At 40.1% G+C, this 22,232-nt stretch overlaps 1 protein-coding gene across 14 annotated transcripts in view; it reads right to left on the bottom strand.

Annotated features, from left to right (window-relative positions):
• The window catches only part of rims1a (regulating synaptic membrane exocytosis 1a), a 132,478-nt gene that overhangs the window by 77,154 nt on the left and 33,092 nt on the right, over positions 1-22,232 (bottom strand). For 13 of the 14 annotated variants that reach the window (XM_033613539.2, XM_033613542.2, XM_033613544.2 and 10 more), the window contains exons 3-4: positions 13,983-14,193; positions 11,458-11,469 (exon numbers count right to left, since the gene is read on the bottom strand). In XM_033613539.2, the coding sequence (XP_033469430.1) occupies positions 11,458-11,469; positions 13,983-14,193 (223 nt within the window). The remainder of the gene's footprint in view (positions 1-11,457; positions 11,470-13,982; positions 14,194-22,232) is intronic. The other variant, XM_078176205.1, reaches the window with a different exon arrangement.

Here is a 22,232-nt window from a genome sequence, read left to right as displayed (position 1 = left end):
GGAGAATAGGCATATCTCTCAAAATGTTGAACTATTAAATTTATACAGCAGCTTGATGAATTAATTTTTTATGGATTATCCATAGAAATTCTATTGCTATGATTTTGTATATAACGTTTTTGGATCTGGGATTTTATTTGTTTAACACAGAGTTTAACACTACAGTTTGTCAAAAAACACAAATGTTACTCCTAGATTGTGCTGAACATCACAGGCTGATGATGTAACAGCACTAAAGTACCAGAGGGTGAACTTTTTTCTTGATTATGCGCTCTTGTGCGCTCCCTGACATGACAAAACAAAAGGCCATAAGGAGGATGGACAGAAATTCTGGAAATGTCTCAACTGACAAATCCAAACTAAACAGTGCTATAGTCCAAAATAGAGATGTTATCAAGCTCATTACCAGTTTCTGTGTTAGGCTAATTAACAACCACTACCACAGGCTCTGGGGACAAAGAGGGGTGAGTGTTAGTCACATCCGTCAATCCAGATACTCTGTCTCACTCACACTTCTAGTTTTGTACTACTGTGTGCCACACCAGACACCATCGTCAGCCTTAACTTGAAGGAATACTTACACATTTTAGGAAATAAGCTTATTGGCCTTCTCTCTGAGAATGAGGTGACAAAATGTTTTATTATTCCTTTAAAGAAAGGCAATTATCACACCAAACATATTCATGCTGTTTCTCTTAAAGGGACAGTTCACCCCAGAATCAAAAATACATATTTTCCCTCTTACCTGTAATGCTATTTATCAATAGATTGTTTTAGTGTGAGTTGCCGAGCCTTCTCTCCAATATAATGGAACTAGATGGCACTCAGCCTGTGGTGTTCAAAGCGCAAAAAAAATAAATAAATAAATAAATTTGAAAAACTCAACAGCAATGTCTCTTTCCAGAAATCATGACCTGCTTACTGAAGATAATCCACAGACCTTGTTGTGAGCAGTTTCATGTTGGAACTATTTTTTTATTTCCAAAATACACTCGCCAACTGTATCACGTGCAGGAGGAGGTGTGCATCTACTCATGGACAGCTTAAGATGTGAACATTTATAGTGTTCTCCTCGGCTGAGCTGTAATGTTAGCCAGTGTTGTGCAGTGGCGACGTTACAAACTTAACCACATTTCTCAGTTGTGTGGTGGTAATGTCACTACTTTCTGAGTCAAATAGCTTTTCAACAGCAAAGTTGATTCATTGACCGAGTGGCGTGGTACCATCCACAGAGGTTACAAGCTATTTTTCTCAGTGCCACACCGAGATATGTAGATGAGGGAAGCACTTCCACATGACGTCATATACTAATCCTTCAGTTTATCCCACTTGCCACTTTGCTATTGGCTTTTCTTGGCAAGACCCGCCCTACTCTGCCTCTGTTTGGCTACACTGTGCTTCTTGACGAGTCTCTCACATGTCTTGCCCATAGAATGTATATATTTAGTAGATTTGCAGTGGACACTGGAGAAACAGATGCAACAAGGCCGAGAAAAGAGCCAGAGAGACAGTATTAAGTTTATGTTCTAATGTACCAAAAAAACAAAAGTTTTAATTTAGGTCTGCCATTTTGTATTGTTTATATTACTGTCTATTATTATTACAGTTTTATTGTTATATTGTTACATATATTGTTTTTTTATACTGAAAAATATATTTTTGAATTCTGTTTTTGAATTGGTGCCAGAGCCAGATAGCCTACTATAAGAGGCCAAGACAGAGAAACGTATTAACTAGGAAGAGGAGAGAGACCGAGAGAGAGCAATAGGCCGACTGATGATGTCATGTTATAGGAGGACATGTTTAAATGTCACAAAGTCTTACAAAAAAAAAGAAAAGAAAGAAGAGGGGAAATAATTCATGTTTATGTTTAATTTAAGTCTGTTATTTTATAGTAAACAGTGTTACTGATGATCTAGTTCTTCCCGGGGAGTTAACAGTTGATGCATGCTTCCCTCTGTGCAGTGATACAGTTGGCAGGTGTAGTTTGGTAGAAAGAAAGTAGTTCCTAAATGAAACCACTTACAACACGGTCTGTGGATTATTTTGAGTAAGAAAGTCATGGAGAGAGACACTGCTGAGGAGTTTTTAAATGTATTATTTTTGGCGCCTCGAGCACCACAAGCCGAGTGCCATCTAGTTCCACCTTATCCGATAGAAGGCAGACATCTCCATAGCCAATTTTTCCAACACTCAGCAGCCATGAACTGTACCTTTAATTACACACTATTAGCCACTGACATCTCCAGAAAGTATCAAACAAGGGGTTCTGGCAGAGTTAAAAAGAGTTTTAATATATGAACTCTCCCAAGTTACTGCTGTCATTCTGACAATTCCTCTGCTATGACATGAAAGCAGAGTCCGTCGCTGCCTCTATCTCCAGACCTTACAGAGAACACTAAACATCACAAACTGTCATAACACTTCCTGCCATCACCATACATGGGGATAAAACACACCCCACGCCTGCCAGCTAACAGGTGGGACCACATGTGCCCTGAGATGTGGGAGTGGAGTGGGAGGAGGGGCGGAACCAGGAAGTAGCATCAGCCAATGACAGCTTGACGTATGGCACCGGCAGCATGCGAGGCGGGCGCCGTAACCGAGGGCGCCTATAAATCCTGCGCTAAGGATGAAAGACTGCCACAAAGGAGATTAGTGTCCACATCAGCTAATGAGGTACTATATCAGCGCAGCCCAGCACCCGCAGTAAAGTACACACACCCACGCACACAAGTGAGTACACACATATAGTACACACATGCACACGCGCGGAATGCTCATACACAAGTGCATTTGTAGACGCCCAAGTGCACTGTATTTGTACGGTAACACATGGAACACTAGTCCTACAAGCAAGAACAATGCATGATGGGCTACACACACTTTCTCCTACACACACACCTTCACACTGTATAAACACATACACAGGAGCAATGTCTACAATCACATAGGTAATTAATATTGTAAATAAAATACTTTGGCTCCCTACAGACGTTACAGAAGGACCAGGTGAGGGCCTCTGTCACCAGACCAGGTGTACATTGCCCTGACACTCATACACACACAGAACAGAAGAGATGTCACACAGAAGAACCCAGGTACATGCTAATTGTGACATTTCATAAAGCATGTACTAACTGTGAAACCCGGCACCGTCAGTCACACACTGATCTTTCTGACAGAAAGTACTCACAGTTTCTACTTGTGACAGTTTACTATAGTTGTTAGGATTGAGTGAGTACACCATTATCTGGATCTGAGTCTGGGATTATTTATCCAACTCAATTATCTGTATCTGTACTTGAAATCGGTGGATTTTCAGTCACAAGTAGGTGGGGTTTAAATTGAAACTGGGTGGGACCTAATCGGAAATTTTTATTTTCATCCTGAAATTTGGGTTGGGTTCCTATCATTTTTGATACGAAGAGTAAGAGATTAAACACAGGGACCCAAATGAGGATTCCCCCTCAACGGAAGTACAGATATTGACACATTTTACTTGTATAGTTCTTCCAATAGAAAACAATGCGGTCAAACTGCTTCCCTTTCAGAATACCACCAATTTAAACAGGAGAGAGAGAGAGAGAGAGAGAGAGAGCAGGAGCAGGTACTTATACACTTCTCTCATAATAGGCATGTGTTAGTATTTCATTGTGTGTTGAAATCCCATCCCAGTCTCCAGCAACCACAGAGTTGTAGTCCTGCAGTTTAGGGTGGTCATGACACTGCACTTCCCCTTTTTCACCACTAAATGTCTCTAGTTAGCAAACATAGCACCTGGTAATGTAAGTGTGTGAGTAGTTGAGTGAGTGTTTTAAGTGTGCATGTGTGTGAGAGAGAAAAAGAAATCAAGGGAGGAGATTGTGTGTGTTTGGTATACATGTTTTTTAGGTTTAATCTGGCAGGAGATTTAGCCAGTTTTTCACTACAGTGTGAACCAAGACTAAAGGTGAGATAACCACTGAGTGGACTGCTAAAAGTCCTTCACAGTAACAGAGGCAAAAAATGTCTTAATTACAGGAATATCCCTTTAAATAATGATCCACTTCACAAGGATCTCATAGATACCAAACACTATCATTCAGGCAGAATTATGTTATGCACAAGACATGCAGACATCTAATGTCCATTCAAGCAGTGGTGCAGCCATAAAATCACAGTACAGCAATTGTTTTTTGGCTTTATTAAAGCATTGGAACAGGGAGAATAAAATGCATACTTTAAACACTGAGGTACAGTAGGGAAGAAACATTTTTCTAACTTTAAAGCTATTTATAAGATTAGTTATAGACAGTGGCACCACCAGGAAGTTTTCATAGGGGTGGCCAGATAGAGCCACTGAAAATCTTGGGGTGGCACAACAAAACCAAAAGCCAATTTGGTTTCAGGAATTATACTGTTGAAAACTATGTCAATATCAGAGTGAAGGAATAACATACTTTGGTTTGTTATTTACAGTAAATATTACGAATTATCTGATGTGCACAGACTAATACTGGTGCAGTTTACATTTTGAGTTCCACAACAACCTGGTTTTGATGTGTTTTGTATCTGTACATGCTAGGTGAGTTTTCGTTCCTCAACAACGGCTGGCCTTTTCCTAAAAAGACAAATATACATGGATTGATGGATGGATGGATGGACATTGACTATAAGGAACAAAATACTGGGAACAAGCTGTCTCAAGTTGGGACCCATGGGTACCCAGTAGAACACATTTTTATAGAGTGGTCCTGAAATGAGTCCTAAAACCCAGAAATAAGTTAGCACTTTAGCACTCCCAGTCCCTTTACCTCAAAGTCAATGTGCTTTTTGAATGTGTTTTGGTTAGGTGCCTGAAATAAGGTCTGTGGTTAACAAGCTTAAGAGACTTTCACATTTTGTTTTTCAAAATAAAATATGTCTATAAATACCCCAATGTAGTATTATGAAGCTTTTATGTGTCTTAAAAAGGCGGTTGCTAACAAGCCAAAATTTGCCAAAATTTAGCCTAAATTTGGAACGTCATTTAGCTCCCTTCCTGACAAGCTAGCAGGGCATGGTTGGTACCAATGCATGCCTTAAGTTGTCTAGTTTCAAGATGTCACTACTTTTGTGCTTGCTTAAAAAATGTGCATGCCAAAGCCTTTGTATCAAAGTGGCCATGACCCCACCAAAAAAATCTTTAAAAAAAAAAAAACCCAAAATATATCAACAACAATTTAAGAATATATGGTAACTCTCAAATGTAACTTTGTGCATTCATGCAAATTATGTTGGCCTTGTGTTACTTTTAGTTATTAAACCTACAACATACATAAACTACTTTTTAAACGTTGACCACCTTTTCTTAACCCAACAAAAGTGATTATTACACTGATGAAAGACCAAAGGCTGAGTTCTCTGTGTCAGTAAATAAAGTGCATTTATGTATGTATGTATGTATGTATGTATGTATGAGAAGCCTACATGAGTATGTGAATGTGTCTTCCTTGTTTCTACAGCACTGCACATCCAAGGATGTTTGCACTTCAGTGTGTGTTTGTATGTGCACACTACCATACAGTGAGAATGTGTTTGTGTGTGTATGTGTGTGTGAGCCTGCTTTCATAAGGGAGTGTACAGCAACAACCGGGAGAGAGATGGCCCCCTTAAGACCAGTCAATGAGAGATGGACGTGGAGACGGACGCAGCTAGCGAGACTGGCGATCAATAGTAATCATGAGGCGCTGTGGCGTTAACAGCAGATGACACATCGCTCAGGCTTTTCTAGTGCGCTGCACCCCGACACAAAGCGGCACAAAGCCATAATTCCTTGTAGGCTTAGATCAATAGATATACATTTGCACAAGTATCAGGCGCATAGTAAGATTATTTTTTAGGTATTTTTCCTTTAGTTGACATTCCTCTCAAGGTGCAAGACTAAGTTTTTCAATCAGAGTGGCTGGTCAGCTTACATGATGGTCATTCGTCCTTCAGCCAACAATACTGTGTTAGAGGCATTTTGACCCAGACAAGGGTAAATGGCACTCTATGATGCTTGGAACAAATCTACGCAAGCATGACACAGTCTTGTCTCTGAGCTCATAAACACCTCCCCCAGGAAAAGCTGTTACACACAACTATCACGTTAACATGATGGCGAGATAATTGGACAAACATGATGAATGAACATGCTGAGCCCCCTGTAACAAATTCCTAAAAGTAATACAGGAAGTGGCTGTGAGGCCCTGAGAAGAGGAGTACGCCGAAAGAGTAAATGTAAATCCTATTATAAACAACGCCTCGCTGACTGATAGTAGGCTGAATGTGTATGATTGGTGGATGTATGGAACATGTGCGTTCTTTCCCAAATTTTTCAAATGAAAATGCCAGCTCCACCGTTTGTACGTTTATTTTGACAAAAACTTTGCAATTAATGAGCAGTAACTGTACATTTCCTGTGAAAATTAAAGTTTATTTTGAAAAGACACAATTGACACGCCTTCCTTGGGAGTCCAAAACTGAGGCAGGTGGGGTACCTAGCACGTCATAGATTGACGTGAAGGGCCGCTGACAAAGTGCTGATGTGTCATGAGTTTATTGTTAAATACAGAGCACAGAGGCACTGAAGGCAACACAGTCTCAATCCAACCTCATCACATATCGAGGTTTGGTCATGAACTTCCCACATCGAGATATGATGTACAAAGTACCCTGGGTGCGTTGGTTGTTGACGTTCTGGGCGAGATTGTCAATTTCAGCCTGTTACATGCATTGTCTGTTTTCAAAATACACTTCGTTTTCACAGGAAATGTACAGTTTGCAGTCTCTTTCAAGATAAACGCACTACATCAGTACAACACCGTGAATTGACTTTTTTTTTCTCTCTCAAAAACAGACTTTGTTACCTTTAGGCAACATATGCACATGGTAGGGTTAAGGCAACAAAAACACATAGCTGGGTTTAGTGAAAAAAGAACAGGGTTTGGCCTTACAATCACAGGTAGCTGTTGGACCCATCCACAACCCCTCCCACCTGCTCTACTCGGACTTTTGCCACCTTAACTTTCGTTGTTGTTACGCCTTGTTTCCCCCTGACGCCACCAGGTGCCGTTAAACAATAACGTCAAACAGCCATGTCTCATGCCAATGTGAAAGGACAGCTTTTTTCAGGAGTCACTTACCTAGCGCCGGTTTTCAAGGAATTCAGAGTGAGACTGAGTTGCAGAAGGGCAACAAGGTCCACAGCAATTTTTTCGGCTGAGATGCTTTGGTTGTGTCTGGTTGCTAGTAGTACATCACAAGTTTCATCATGATACAATATTTTATTGATTATTTGGATAACAATAATCTGACAAGATACAAATTTAAATCAATTTGATTCAGTGGCCTGTGATTGACACAGTATGAGACAGTGTCATTTAATATTCTCTTCGACTTTTTCATGGCAGCTTACTATTATCTGCCTGGCTCTAGGCTGCTAAAATAGTTTGAGTGTTTGTGACGGAAGGAGGTGTGCTTGGACAGTAATGATGACAAAGACGTGCCATGGGAATTTCAAAATAAAGGCGTATCTTAACGATGACGATGTGTATAAATGTTTTCACTTTGAATTGCTAACATTAAATCGTAAATGATTGAATCAATATAACAGTCCAGATCGATGTATCTCTACACTCCTACTATGATACAGAGCATCTACGTAAATAAAAATGTCAGCACAAGGTAGAGTTCTTGCTCTTGCTCTTGCTCCGGATGAAGGTACTCAAGAGATATGCAAAATATCTGCACCATCCACTCTCACAACTTGTCAATCATACAAAGACTCTGCATCTGAAATAGTATAGAGTATATTAATACAACTAACATTATGTCCATGGTTCAGAGCATCAGTGGGCTGGAAACACCAGTGGATGTAGCAGCTGTGCCAGTAATTCTGAATCAGAATTGGTCTAAAAACAGCCATCCACCAGCGCTGAGTTATAGTCACATAAAAGCACAGACCCCCCACAGAAATACAGCCCTGGACATTACAATTAGAGAGAAGAGAGGTGTTAGTGAGCATGCATGTGTGAGATTGTGTGTCTGCACACGTGCGTGTGTGTGAAAAAGCAACACACAACACTTTTCTCTGGTCTCCCATGAGAGGAGGAATCAGGACTTCAAAAATGGCCCTTTCTGTGAGAAACACTTGGCTTCAGAACAACAACACACACTCATCTCTCCACGAGAGCACAGCCATCACTGCAGATAATGAGCCCTGAATATCATTAGCACAACACACTGGGCTGCATGCACCACACACTGTATATCGTTATGCTTGTTAAAAACATTATTTATCTATCTCTCCATCATCGACTTTCAAAAATGTTCTTTGAAAAGCAAAGCAGCACCCTCTTCACAGTTCCTTCAGTTAGGCCTGGGCGATATGGAGCAAACATTTTTTACCAAATACCTCAATAATAGTATTACGTCAATATTGTAAGGTTGACTACTGGTGCTTTCACAAAATATTTACACAATGTGATTTCTGATAAATAATCTTCAGTAATGTCGATATAATGACTAAGCTGTAAAGGCAAATAATAGAACAGCTAGAAGTCTGGTAAGTTCAGACAGTAATATCACTTTACTGTGATGCAGCCTTTAAAATCAGGAAAAGACAACACTTAAGATATTAAGATATCCAAAATCTTATATAATCGTATAACATCAATATTTTGCCCAGCCCTACATACACAAAATGAATACAGTTGAAAGACAAGCTGATGTTAGTAAAAGAAAACATAGTAGCAATTAAAGGGACAGTTCACCCCAAATCAAAAAAAGAAAATAAAAAATTGTACCTGTAGTGCTGTTTGTCAGTCCAGATTGTTTTGGTGTGAGCTGCTGAGTGTTGGAGATATTGGCTATAGAGATGTCTGCCTTGTCTCCGATAAAATGGAACTAGATGGCACTCAGCTTGTGGTGCTCAAAGTGCATTGCTTCAGGTTATGGATCGCCATCTGAAATGTCTAACATCTCAGAGAAGTAACGTCCAGGAGGTGAAATAAAAGTGAAGTTAAACTTTACTTTGTGTGCTACATCCTCCCAGGAACTGACCTCAAAGACCCACAGAAACCCAGTTTGAAAAGCACTTTATTAAAAAAACAGTTATACTAATCTAGACCACAAAACACACCGGAAGGCTACATATCAATCAGGCCCAGAAATATCCTTGCCAACAATTTCACTTTAACTTTGAGTGTTTAGTTTGAGTGGAGTGGAAAAAGCGGGCAGAGTAACTTTGCACTTTTAGACCACTGTGCCAGGCAAGATTAATCAGTCCCCAAGTAATTAAATGAATCCATGTCCAGCTATACAGCCAGCGCTACATAAGGCTTCCATTCTGCCAAAACTTTCCTCTTTAGAGCCAGTGATTGTTGTACCGAGCTTTAGAGAGGGAGTGAGACTGCTATGTACAGCACACCAAAGCACTCTTGGACAGCCGTGGCGTTCAGGCCCAGCCAAGTATCATCAAAGTGCCAGTTTGGCAGCTGCCCTGAGGGATGGCAGCCAAGGCCAAGTAAGGTTCTAAACCTGACACAACTACACAAACAGAGGAAGGTGTTAAAGGCATGTCCGCAGGGAACGTTTCTCCAGCAGCATCGTATCGGATGTTTCTGCTTAACTCTTGTTTAATCAGGCCACTCGACGGAGAAAGTCTACAGTGATGGAGCAGGCAAATACAGCACTTGTGTGTCACAAACCCCAAGAAACAGGCCACACTGTCCTCCATCTGCACATCGGCCTGTTAACTCTACGTGCTGCTGGGTTTGATGGGTCCAAGCACCAAGCACAGCCATGGTTTGATACTTTCTTGCTGAGAGTTTAAGAGTTATCACAGTAACTTCCTGGGCTTCCTGTCGGTTGCTTGGCAACCTCACAGGGATGACAAGGCTTCAAGATGACGCTGTACCAGGCCAAAAAGTGGTGCGACACACAACCTCCTATACTGATGAGCTTTAGCAGTGCTGGTAGTTGGATTTTGCTGATTCAGACAGCGCCATTGTTTCCAGTCTTTGTGCTAAGCTAAGCTAACCAGCTGTTGTGAGAGTGGTGTCAATCTTCTCATCTAAGTATCAACAAGGAAGTGAACAATTACATATTTGACAAACTTCTGCTTTGTAAAACTGTCTTTAAGGATTCTAAAAATGTTTTGTTTTTTTTTTTTCACGTCATTTTTTCTTCAAAGCTTTGAGTGGCACAAATGAATTTGTCATTAAAGTATATTCTGTTGGAGTTTAGGCACAACCTTACCATTAAAACCTCACAACCACAGTGAAATATGGTTGAAGCAACCATTTTAGCTACAATGCTAACTTGTGACAGTCAAAGATTTTAAGTGCAGCTGTCACGGATTAACAAAAAAATATATACTGTATATACACCAGATATAAATGTGTCTTTGAATTTAGATTTTGTTTACTCATCTACTCATAGAGCGTGACAGCGTCAGATGTAAACATTAATGACGTCTGCCTTGACTGAGCTGTAACATTAGCTAGCTCAGTGGTGCTAGGTTAGCTAGCTTTCTTCTGCACAGGGATACCACTGGTGGGTGTAGGTCAGTAGAATGAAAATAGTTCCTACATGAAACTGCTTACAACAAGGTCTGTGGATTATCTTGCGTAATCGGGTCATGATTTCTGGAAAGAGACATTGCTGTTCAGGTTTTCAAATGTATATTTTTGGCGCATTGAGCACCACAAGCTCAGTGCCATCTAGTTTCATTGTGTTTGAGAGAAGGCAGACATCTCTACAGCTGATATCGCCAACACTCCGCAACTCACACCAAAACTATCTAAAGAGATAAGTAGTAGTACAGGGAAAAGAAAAAAATGAAATATTTGGTTTTTGATAAAAACTGTCCCTTTAAATGTTGACAGTATTATGAGTGGGTTCCTAATCTGGGCCTTTCTTCATGGAGTTTGCACTTTCTCCCCATGTTTGCACAGGCTTGTAGCCACTTCCGCCCACACCGTCAGTTTTTACTTGCAAAATCTAAAATTGTCCTTTGTGTATTGGTTTGTGATCTAGCTATGAGGTCCAGGTTGTTTCCTTGCTTCATATGCATACTGGGTGATGTCATAGGAATATTAGTAGGTATGGCAAAACAATGAATAAATGGATTGTTTTAAATTTAGATGCAAGATGATGCAGTTTAGTCCAGGAGATCACTGTATATAGTAGCGATTAAAGTATCTTATTAGATGACATTACATGCCGTGTGACATTTCAGGCTCCTACTGCTACTCACTGTTGCCACTACTGCTGCTTCTCCTGATACAACTTGTACTTGGGATAATAAAAGACACATGAACAGACAGAAAGACTGAAGGTACTCACACACATACATACATACTGTCTGAACCCATTAAGACGGATTGTCTTAAAGGTTGCAGGCAGAGTTCTGTGGTCCAGAAAAGAAAAAAAAAAAAGCACAGCACTCACCACTTTGTCCTCCTGCAGCCCAGTCAGCCATCCATGTATAATGAAAAGAAAGACAGAGAGAATGTGAGCAAAGATGATATCTGAAAGCATGACAATGATCCTACCGCCCTACCAGTAACAAACACTGTGATACACAGATATTTGAGTCTCCAATAGCAGTTACCACGCAGACTCCTAAATATCAGACTTTGTTTGGGAGTCGTGAACTACATGTAATTAAACATAGTTTTACTACATTTTGCAGTAGCTTGCTGGTAGTTTGACTACATTCTTATTTGTATAGCAATTCAAGTAAATTAAGAAACTTTTTTGCAATTTTTTGTATAATTATCTACTGAAACTACAAACAATTTGGGCCCATAAAAGAAAAGGAATGTTTTTGTTTTTTGTTAAACTTCATCCTGACCACTGTGCAGGCATGCCCATGCAATGCATTTCTCAGGCAGATTTCTCACAGCTTCTCTGTGCTGATTAAAACAGAAATGTTCCTTCAAATTTAATAATTCTCAGTCATTTATCGGTTACAGGTTTGGGTGTGGATGGGACAGCATCTGGGTCTGAACCCAGGGGATGGAGAAAGATGGCAGATTGGGGATGGTGCCCTGCCTCGTCCCCCCTTAAATCGGCTGAACACGATGAGGTTATTTAAAGAATACTTATTTGTGTTTTGGGAAATGTGTTTATTTGCATTCTTTTAAAAATTTAGAAGAGGATATTGATACTGCTCCCACACAAGATTTGTACCAATAAGTCTAACTTACAAAATGAAAGTAAATGTGAGTGTATGTCATGATATGCAACACTTTTAAGTACTAAGACAAATAACTGATGCTGTCAATTTTCTGGTGTCAAATTATACGGTATTATTTTTCTTTCATGATTTTTTTCATCATTAGCTATTGCAACAAAAGTATCATATCAAGAAATAAATGTAATCTAACAGTAGTACTTAGTATGTCAACGTTTTGTTCAAGATAGCGTCTGTGTGTGCGTGTGTGTGTGTGTGTGTGTGTGTGTGTGGGTTTGTGTGTGTGTCTGCATGTGTGTTTGTATGTGTGTGAGGTCATTAAATGCCACACTGACGATGCAAGAGAAAGGGTGGAGAGGATGTCACTTATTTCAGAGAAAGACTCGCCTCTGGATGCCAACACACACACACACACACACACACACACACACACACACACACACACCTACACCCTGCTGTGCATGTATAGGGCACCTCCGGACCCCTGGGAGACCAAGACAGAGTGGGAGACCACCCCCTCCGTCCACAGCTCAGTCTAATGCCCAATTAACCTTTACCAGCTCTTGCCTGGGTCACACACACACATGCACATATACACTGCACTCACACACATGGGTGGAAGTGCACACAGATACACACACCCCATATACAGTACACATCAACACAAATCCACAGTGTACTGTACACCCTTATACACACATAATGACACTCATACGTGCCATGGCTCATCACCTCCACCTGAGTTCTAACAGCTGAGGCCCTGGTATAACCTGATTGGCCACAGCTGCATGTGCAATAAAAGTATTAAGTGAAGATTCGGATTCCATGACGGATATGGACTTATGCTGCCCTGCAAACCTCGGGGTTTTTTTTTTTTTTTTGTTTTTTTTTGAGGTCCAAGGCCGCTGGAAACAAGACTTACTATGTAATCTCCCCATTAAGAACAATTCATTTAACAGTTGATTCAGACTGCTGTGCATAACTGTTGTAATGTGTGTAAATTAACAACAGAGATATATCCATCACTAGAGGTGTTTGGCAGTGTGTATTTATCTGCAGCGACTCTGCCCTCTGTCTGGGTTTTCTTATTTTCTTCTTATTTGTGTTTGGGCAATTCCTGGGCACAGTGCACAGGTAAAGTCAGGACTTTATAAAAATGTAACAACCATGTGCCAAACTGTATGCAGCATGCATTCAAGAGGAAGCTACGAAAACCATGGACACAGTGCAGAAAAAATGCAAATACAGCGAGGCTAAATCCCCAGGTGGATAAACCAATAGTTCCTCATAGTATACTTTCAACAGACAGTATTATTCATTAATGAATTTAGTTTTATTTTTGACTTGACTGATAACCTTTCACTGCCTTTGCTCAGTTGTGGGCCTTCATATATATTTCCAGCTAGTGGAAAGAGTCACTGCAAATCAATACAAAGTTAGTCTGAGTGATCAACTTGCTCCCTGATGGAAGTGGTCTCTTCCCTGATGACAACGTCCACATCCACAGGGCATGATGGCTCACTGAATGGTTTGATGAGTATGAAAATAATGTGAATCATGTGCTATGGCTTTCACAGTCATCACATCTCAACTCAGTAGAGTACCGCTAGAAGATTTTGGAGTAATAGAAATCTGTAGTTTTATTAATATAGCCATCACTAATCACAATATGAAAATGATATTATAATTTGTGGTTTCTACAGGATACATATGAGTAAACGGCCATGAGAAAATGTTGCCCAATTACACTGACACACTGTGGCTCATCATCCATTACCGTGTTGGACCGAAGGGACACTCGCCCTCCGCAGCGGGCGCAGAACTTGGTCTGGCAGTACGAGCACAGGTTCCCGCAGCCGTCTGCGAACTTGGTCTTGTGGCAGATGCCGCAGGTTGGCGCGTCGTCCCGGTGAACGGCCGAGCCCGCTGCCACCGTGGCCTGCCGGATCACCGTCTCCCTGTAGCTGGACAACTGCTGCTGGATACCTCTGGAAGAAATAAGAGAGGAAACATGAATGCTTTGGCAAATTTGAAAGTTGTTCTGAATTAATATGTAAAGACAAATACATGCAGGTGTCATTTGATAATCAATTCATATGTACATGTAACATAAACTTCAGGGCAATTCATCCACATTTGTTGAGATATTTCACTCTGAGTCAAAAATGTCAGCCCTGTTGGTGATGCTACAGAAAAAGTCAGGAGGACATCAAAGTCATTAGGATACATTGTCTGGGAACCATGCATGTCTGTTCATAACTGTCCTTAAATCCATTGTGCAAATATTGAGATATTCAGGCTGTTGGCATTCACTGTTCGTATGTATACCTACAAACAGTAATGCATCAAAATTTGTTTTCAACCAGCATAACCATGAAGGCTGCGATCACGTGACAAATGTGCTGACAGGAGTGAAGACGGAAGTGGAAAGTGAGAGTCCATCTAAGGAGGCAGGTTGGGTGACAGATGGGTCAAACAAACACACAACTTTCCCCCAGAAGACCAGTGTTATGTCCCGTATAAAACCAATAGAACCTTGAGTTATTTTACGGTATGTCGTCACGTTGTTATGGTACGTTAAGTTATTAACTTTATGTTAAATATGTAACCTGCTAACATCCAACCATTTCTCTTTTCTAAACCTAACCTACGCAACTTTACGTTAAGTACGTCACATGACAACGCCCAACCATGATTCTATTCCTTAACCTAACCTAACCAGTAGGGGCACTAATTTGCTAATTTGATGGATGCTAATTTGCTAGATATCATACAAACTGTTGTATGTGCATTTTTGTAAGACCTCATACTAACAGTTATGATACGTGGCAATATTCTAGTCTAGATCAAAGCAGTGTAAGAAACAACTTGGGAAGCAAGATAATATTGGCTTGGTATTGGCCGATATTGGCTTTAAAATCAATCAGCCAACATGCTTTTTCTTATTTTGCACAATGAATGAATATAACAAATATAGAAAAGCATTGTATTTCACGTTGCCATCTGCTGGTGGGCCATCATGATAAGAGTATGTATGAATAATATGATGTCAATTCCACTACAGAAGAGACCTGATGATCACTAAAATTAGGTGAGGAAAAAAATATTGATATCGGTATTGGTTATCGTCCAAATTAGTTGTTATATATCAGCTTATTAGATATCTACAAAAAATCTAATATCGTGGATCCGTACAAATGACCAGAACTTGAGCTGCTGGTGATGCTAGATGAAAAGTCATTGATCAAGAAAGTCATTATGGTTCATCCTCTGGGGCCAAGGCTTTCAGTCCCAATGAAAAACCTCTAGATGAAAAGTCAGGGTATCACTAAAGTTATGGGCATCCTCTGGAGGCCATGGATGTATGTACAAAATTTCACAGCACTCCATCTAATAGCTAGTGTGGCTAAAAATAGAAATATATGAAGAAATAAACATTGTGGATGATCTCCTGTAAGTAATAGGGATGAAAAATCATACACCATACTGCTCTTTTGATCCAATTAGTTTCATTCACCATTCAATGGTAATTCCATAAACTGTGATTGACTACATATCACACAAGTTAAAGGGTGATCAGATGAAATAAAAACTAGAAAATAATAGTAAGAGTTTTTATTGGATAAATAATAAATAAATAAATAAATAAAGGGGAGAAGAAGTGAACTGAAACCAGAGAGTGAAGGAGACAATCGTTGCATTAAGTCCAGTCGATATCACCGTTCTCTGTACTGTTTGTGTGTTTTGGTGCAATCAACTTTTTTGTGTCTGCTGTTGTTTCAGGCTGCTTTGCAGACACGAGAACTCTTCAAATCGATATGAGAGAGGGAGGGGAAGAGTATTGGTTTTATCTAAGGCGTTACAGTATGTTGATTAATTGGATTTCAGACTGTGGAGATTGAGGAGAGAGCAAACAGAGGGGAAACAGACCAAAGAGGAGAAGAAGTGATCGGCTGAGAATGACAGGAAGAGAGGAGATGCTGTGCATTTTTTAATTTTATGTAGTCTGTCTAGTTATCACAACTTCCATCTGAGCGGGCAGATCAATTATGATCCCATACAAAGATGGCATACTTTATGTAAATAAATAAAAGAAAAGACAACAATAGGTAAAAATTGGAAAAGAGGAAGTGGAGAGGTGAAAGGGAAAATGTACAAGGTAGGAAAGACGAGAAGAAAAAAGAAGGAGAGAAAAGGAGATGAGAAGAAGAGATAAGAGTAGAGAGGGAAATAGTAGAGGGGAGGATACATAGAAAAGAAAGGAAAAGTGAAAATTAACAAATAGGGAAGGAGAGGAGAAGAAACGAGAAGAGGGGGAGGACAGGAAAGAGGAGGTGAGGAGGGAGGAGGGGGAGAGAAATAGAAAGTAGAGAGGACAGGGTAAAGGGAGAAGAAATGTTATAAGAGCGGAGGGGTGAAGTAGAAGTAGGCGGAAAGACAGGAGGAGAGGAGAGGAGAGGAGAGGAGAGGAGAGGAGAGGAGAGTCTCTAACATGGTTTCCCCTTCCCCAAATTAAAAACATCTAAAATAAAAATATGAAGATGACAAAAGTCATGGAATTATTCATATGAGTATCAGTTTAGACACACTATATAACTCCCGATATGCATTTGGCAATCCATGACAATGCATGACTATGAAATCATATATTAAAAAAGGCACACAATTGACTTAAAACAAAAATTATTATTGGCCTCCATATCCCAAATACTAAACACAGAAGAAAACACTGAACATTTCTGTGAATAAAATTTTTTTTCCACGATGATACAATGAGTTAGCTGAGCCATGCTGGACTTAAAGTTTAATATGAGCTCTGACATCCTCACATCCAATCACTACTCAGCCTTGCAAACCGCTCAAAACAGTGAAGAGCAGTTAACCTGATATGACATCGAAAGAATTTCATATCGTCTGCTGTGGCTCCAGCACAGTACTTACAGACTGGGAGTCAGCGGTGCAGCTTCCTCCCCCATCAGCCCAGCTGGCAAAAACTACAAGCCCCAGCAGCAGAGGCCTGAGAAAAGGAAGTCCGACATCCAGTCGTTTGACAGACGAATCAACATCGCTCCGTTGTGTGTAACAGGACAAACTGTTTCTCTAAATACACCCTGAAGAAAAGCCTTCAGAGACTCAGCGGACCCAGTGGGTGAAACCCTACCTGCCCCTGGAAATGTTACCACCTGCCCACACACACACACACACACACACCTCACCTCATCTCTCCTCTTGTAATCTCTACACAAAAACAACAGCCACACATTTGCACACTTAACACACACTCATGCAAACCCACCACTGGTGATGTTAAGTGCACACACATGCACTTCCTGAGAGCAATAGCCAAAGGTCATGGTGAGGTCACCTGCTGCTGCAGCACCACAGGATTTACTTCCTGTTCCAGGGCTCTCACTGTGTCTCTCCTAGCCCCTGGCTCCATTCACAACCCAGTACAGTTAGACTTGTACAATATGGGCTGATAAACAGAGCCAATGTGATTGATTATATGTTCATTGATCAATACTACATTGGTTGTTCACGGGAAGCTATTAAACTGAATTGAATCTGATGATTTTGATCATCATCATATCATATATGTCACACATCATATATATATATTTTTTTCTTATTATGATTACTGGTGTCTTATTCCTTATTTCAGAGGCATTTTGCTGATGAAAGGTGGCTTCAATCCAAAATAGCTTCTATTGGTATTAGGTTTAATAAATCCACGTTGGCTGGATGGAACCACACTTGATATTAAATGCATAGAGGGACTCTGTGCATTGCTTCATCCCCACTACATCTCATTTCCCTCTGTCCTTGCTGTCATTGTCTTATTGGGTTCATCAAGTTTTTAAGATCCTTTCCGAAATACTTCCACTTTCCTATTCTGATGTGCATTACCTCTTTCTGTTGCCTATTCTATATTTCTATTTCTATCACCTCATACCGCAGTTACATTTTTTTTTAAGTATTTTCACTCCATTTGAAAATCCTAAGTGAAAGTAGAAAAACACAGATATTTACTACAACAAAACTCCTAATGAAAACAGAACATAACTATGTGTGAGCCGGTGCTTTTATATACTTTGAAAATGTAATGACAGAACATACTGTAGAGAGTCATAGAAAAGGATTATAGTTGAACAATAAACCAAATGTGAAAATAAACGATAAGAGGAAGTGAGAGTGGGAAAAGGATGGAAAGAGTTAAGATTTTACTGTCACTACACTGTAACACAACATTATCCGGCCATGTATTGTGCTGGCCAATCAAATATATGCAGAAATACACCAGATAAAAAAGCTCCTAGCATGTATCTTTAGCATTGTCAGTTTACTTCAAACCTCACAAGCAACTGTAAAAAGCTTCTAGAGCTGTAAAGTCCTCAAAGTCAGTCAGTCAGTGTCTTTGTAATTCCCAAACTAAAGCAAACCCAAAATCAGTGACCCCAGAAACTCTAATAAAGCCAAATATTACTGTAACCCTGGTGTGCACAAACAAATAAAGGCTAGGTAAGAGACAATGAGGGGTTTTGTAGTTTCACTGTTAAGCTACCATCAATGAAAATGAATACATATTTCACATTACAAGCCCAGAGGGCTTTCATGTGAAACATACACCTGCTGGCTATGTATTCAGTGTAAGCCTAATACAATACAATAAAACATTCATGATCCTTATAATGGTTAGTGTTTGTTGACAATGTCAGACAGACTTGATAAGTCAACTATATGTTTATTACTGAGGTGAGAGGCACAGAGAACATGCAAACGCCACACAGAAGGGCTCAAACAGGCCAGGAGGCTCTTGCTGTGAGCCATCAGTGCACCACCGTGCCCCTCATTTTGAAATGTGTCTGTTCTTCCTCCCTTGTGTTTGTAAATGATGTGGGCAAAACGTCTGAAAGACCTTTCAATATAGTGCAGTCCAACATCATTGCAAACTATAACCTCAATAATGAACATACTGGAAGATGTTGCATGTTTGCATTAACAGCAAATAGCACTCTATTCATTCAGATCTGAAAACAAGGAGAGCTCTTACATAAAATATGATAAAAACATGCTTTCTATAAAACAGACAATAGTGCAGAAAAGGCATGTTTTTAATATACACTTCAAATATTGAAAGGCCAGCAGTTGAAATACATAGGCTACACTTTAGAAATTATGGTATTCAGTCTTCAAACACAGACTCTGCCACTGTAATGGGAAACAGCACACAGAGTGAAAGACAAACTAAGTGATAGCATCGAGCTTAACATACAGTAGGGCTGTACCGAATAGTTCACAGCTTCAAAGCTATACATCAGTGGCCTATTTCTGCACAGTTGCAAACAAGGATTAGGCTACATTAATATTATTAGTATTATCAGTAGCTGTTCATTGAGGGAGAAGGAGGAACGGACACAGACCTTCAGTCAGTGGCTGTAGCAACTCACATTCAAATCGTGCAGACCCAAGCGCCAGCTGGGTATCTAATTCCAGACTGCCCCAACTCCCTGCTGGATCAGCAAACTTTATGTTACTGCCATTACACTGGTTAGACCCAGAGCTGCTGCTGGCTACTGCCCGCAGTGACCCCACGGGGAGCTGCTACAGTTACTACGTGAAAGTCCATCTCCAGAGCAGCCAACTGCTCTTCTTCTTGCAAAGTAGTTGTGGGAGTGAGATGGAGGGAACGAGGGGTGCACTACCTCACTAATTCTTTTCTCATTTGTGGTCTGATAAACACAAAGCGAGAGTTGGGCAAGGAGGGGCTGAGTGAATAAATGTGCTGCATGCAGCTCTACAATGAAATAAGAATTTGCCCATTTTAAACAGTAAAAAGAAAAAAGAAATCAATATCAATAGTGATAATGTGGTGTGGCACCACAATTATATCAATATATGGGAAACACTAAATAGGCTTATTATTTTTAGAAATAAAGGCTATAGATTCCAGTGGTGGCTGCGTAGGATTGTTTCTGACTCGTTTGATCCAAACATTTCCAATAACTCTAGAGCTCTGATAAGCCCAAGTCAAAATTAGAAATGAAAAAATCAGTGTTATCATTTTCAAAATTCACATTTTTATCCAACAAAATATTCTTCTAATTATATATATTCTAATTATAACTATATTTGCTCTCCTGTTTTCCACACACAAAAGGAGACCCGCACCTGGTGTTTATACAATAAAGCCTTGCTAAACAGTTTGCATGGAGCCTAATATCCATCATCCTAACATTTTCATTTATAGTCAATGCTAAGCACACATGTAGCCTGACATCCCAGTTTTCAATCAGTATACCCTGTGCTAAACAGTTAGCATGTAGCCTGCTTCCTCTCATCCTAACATTTTCATTCAATATAATCTATGATAAACAGTTAGCATGTAGCCAACTATCTCTCAACATGTTTTATTCAATATAGCCTCTGCTAAACAGTTAGCATGTAGCCCACTATCTATCAACATAATGTTTTTAACAATATAGCCTATGCTAAACAGTTAGCATGTAGCCTACTATCTCTTAACATATAATTTTTTCATCCAACATAGCCCATGGTAAACAGTAGGGCTGTAGTCAACCAAAGAAAATCTGGGTCGACTAAAGTAGCACATAATCTTCGACTAATTGATTAATCGTGGGAGAAAAAAAAAATCTGCACGTTTTTTTTTACTTCTGTGGTGATGTGTCTGTGTCACTCTGCAGTTACACCTCCAGAACACTAGTTGGCGGTCAAGGACTGTGTTAAGTGCTGTAAAGTTTAGTTCAAATCAAACTTTATTTATATAGTTGATTCAAAACACACATTAAATATGGCTTAATAGAGACAATTTCAAACACAAGTACGCAAATTGGCTTCACTATAAATCGCAGAACTGACAGACAAACACTTGTCTTTATCTGGACACACTTCCCCCACAATACAACATGCTAACGTTATTAGCGCCAGCCTATGGCATTTTACACTGTATAAATTAGCCTAGAGGCGAGCTGAGATTTCCTCTGCTCATATGAAGCCAGGATAAATCCTGAAATACAAATCCCTGAAGAATAAATCACACACAAGACTTAAAATGCTATTTTAGTGGAGGCGGTACTGTCTTCACAATTTATTGTTTCTTAACTGTGAAATACAAGTAAAAACAAGCTCCGTTTCCACTGAGGGAAATGGTGTCCTGTCAAACTGACCGGAGGTCTGCGTCACCGCGACGCTGAGCGTGAGGGTGGGCGTGTTCAACTTTCTGTCAGCAACAGGGGTGTTCTGAAAACACCCCCATTTTTACAGGTAACTTAGCCTGTCCCCCCGCGGCAGGAAATAATGGATTAATCCTGGAAAGCTTTGGATGTAGCACTTCTCTCCTTATGAAAGTAACACAGCGATTATTCGACCAATGAGAATTTGGTCGGACCAGAGCATAGCGACCAAATAATCAACTAGTTGACCTGGGGCCTGTATCACGAAGCGAGATCAACCTTTCCTGGGTTATCCAGACCTGTCCTGGGTTGACTAACCCTAACAATGGCAACCAGGATCATCGGTATCACGACGCTGGATATCAACTCGGTAACTCAACCCAGGGTTGCTTTATCAAGAGCCGTGAACGTGCACGCAGCGGACCAATCACAATCATGAGAGAAGCACAGCGTCACTGAACGTGACTGAGCGTCCTCACAGAGCGCCGTACCTGAGGAAAAAAAAGTATTTCTCGTGAGGATCAGAGATTAATTCGACTAAAATATGAGGAGGAGAAAAGCAACATTAGAGAAAAGGCCAACACTGTGGCAGCTGCAGGAGGAGGAAACATGCGTGGCAACGCATAACGGGATGAATAATATTTAGCTTTAGTTTAGATTAGTTTATTTGCACATAATGTTAAAAACAGACAGTATAAAATTTACAAGATCAAAAAAAGAAAAGTGCCGGAGAGGTTAGAAGCCACTAAAGCCTTATCAAAGAAATTCCCCTGTCAAAACATCAATGAAATCACATAATAGAGAAGAAAAAAAAACAGGTCAGGAAAGAAGAAATA

Source organism: Epinephelus lanceolatus, chromosome 17 (assembly GCF_041903045.1).
Source record: "Epinephelus lanceolatus isolate andai-2023 chromosome 17, ASM4190304v1, whole genome shotgun sequence".
In the NCBI taxonomy this organism is placed as follows: Eukaryota; Metazoa; Chordata; class Actinopteri; order Perciformes; family Serranidae; genus Epinephelus; species Epinephelus lanceolatus.
The sequence above is the reverse complement of the archived record's forward strand: the minus strand, read 5'-3'. Positions and strand labels throughout refer to the sequence as shown.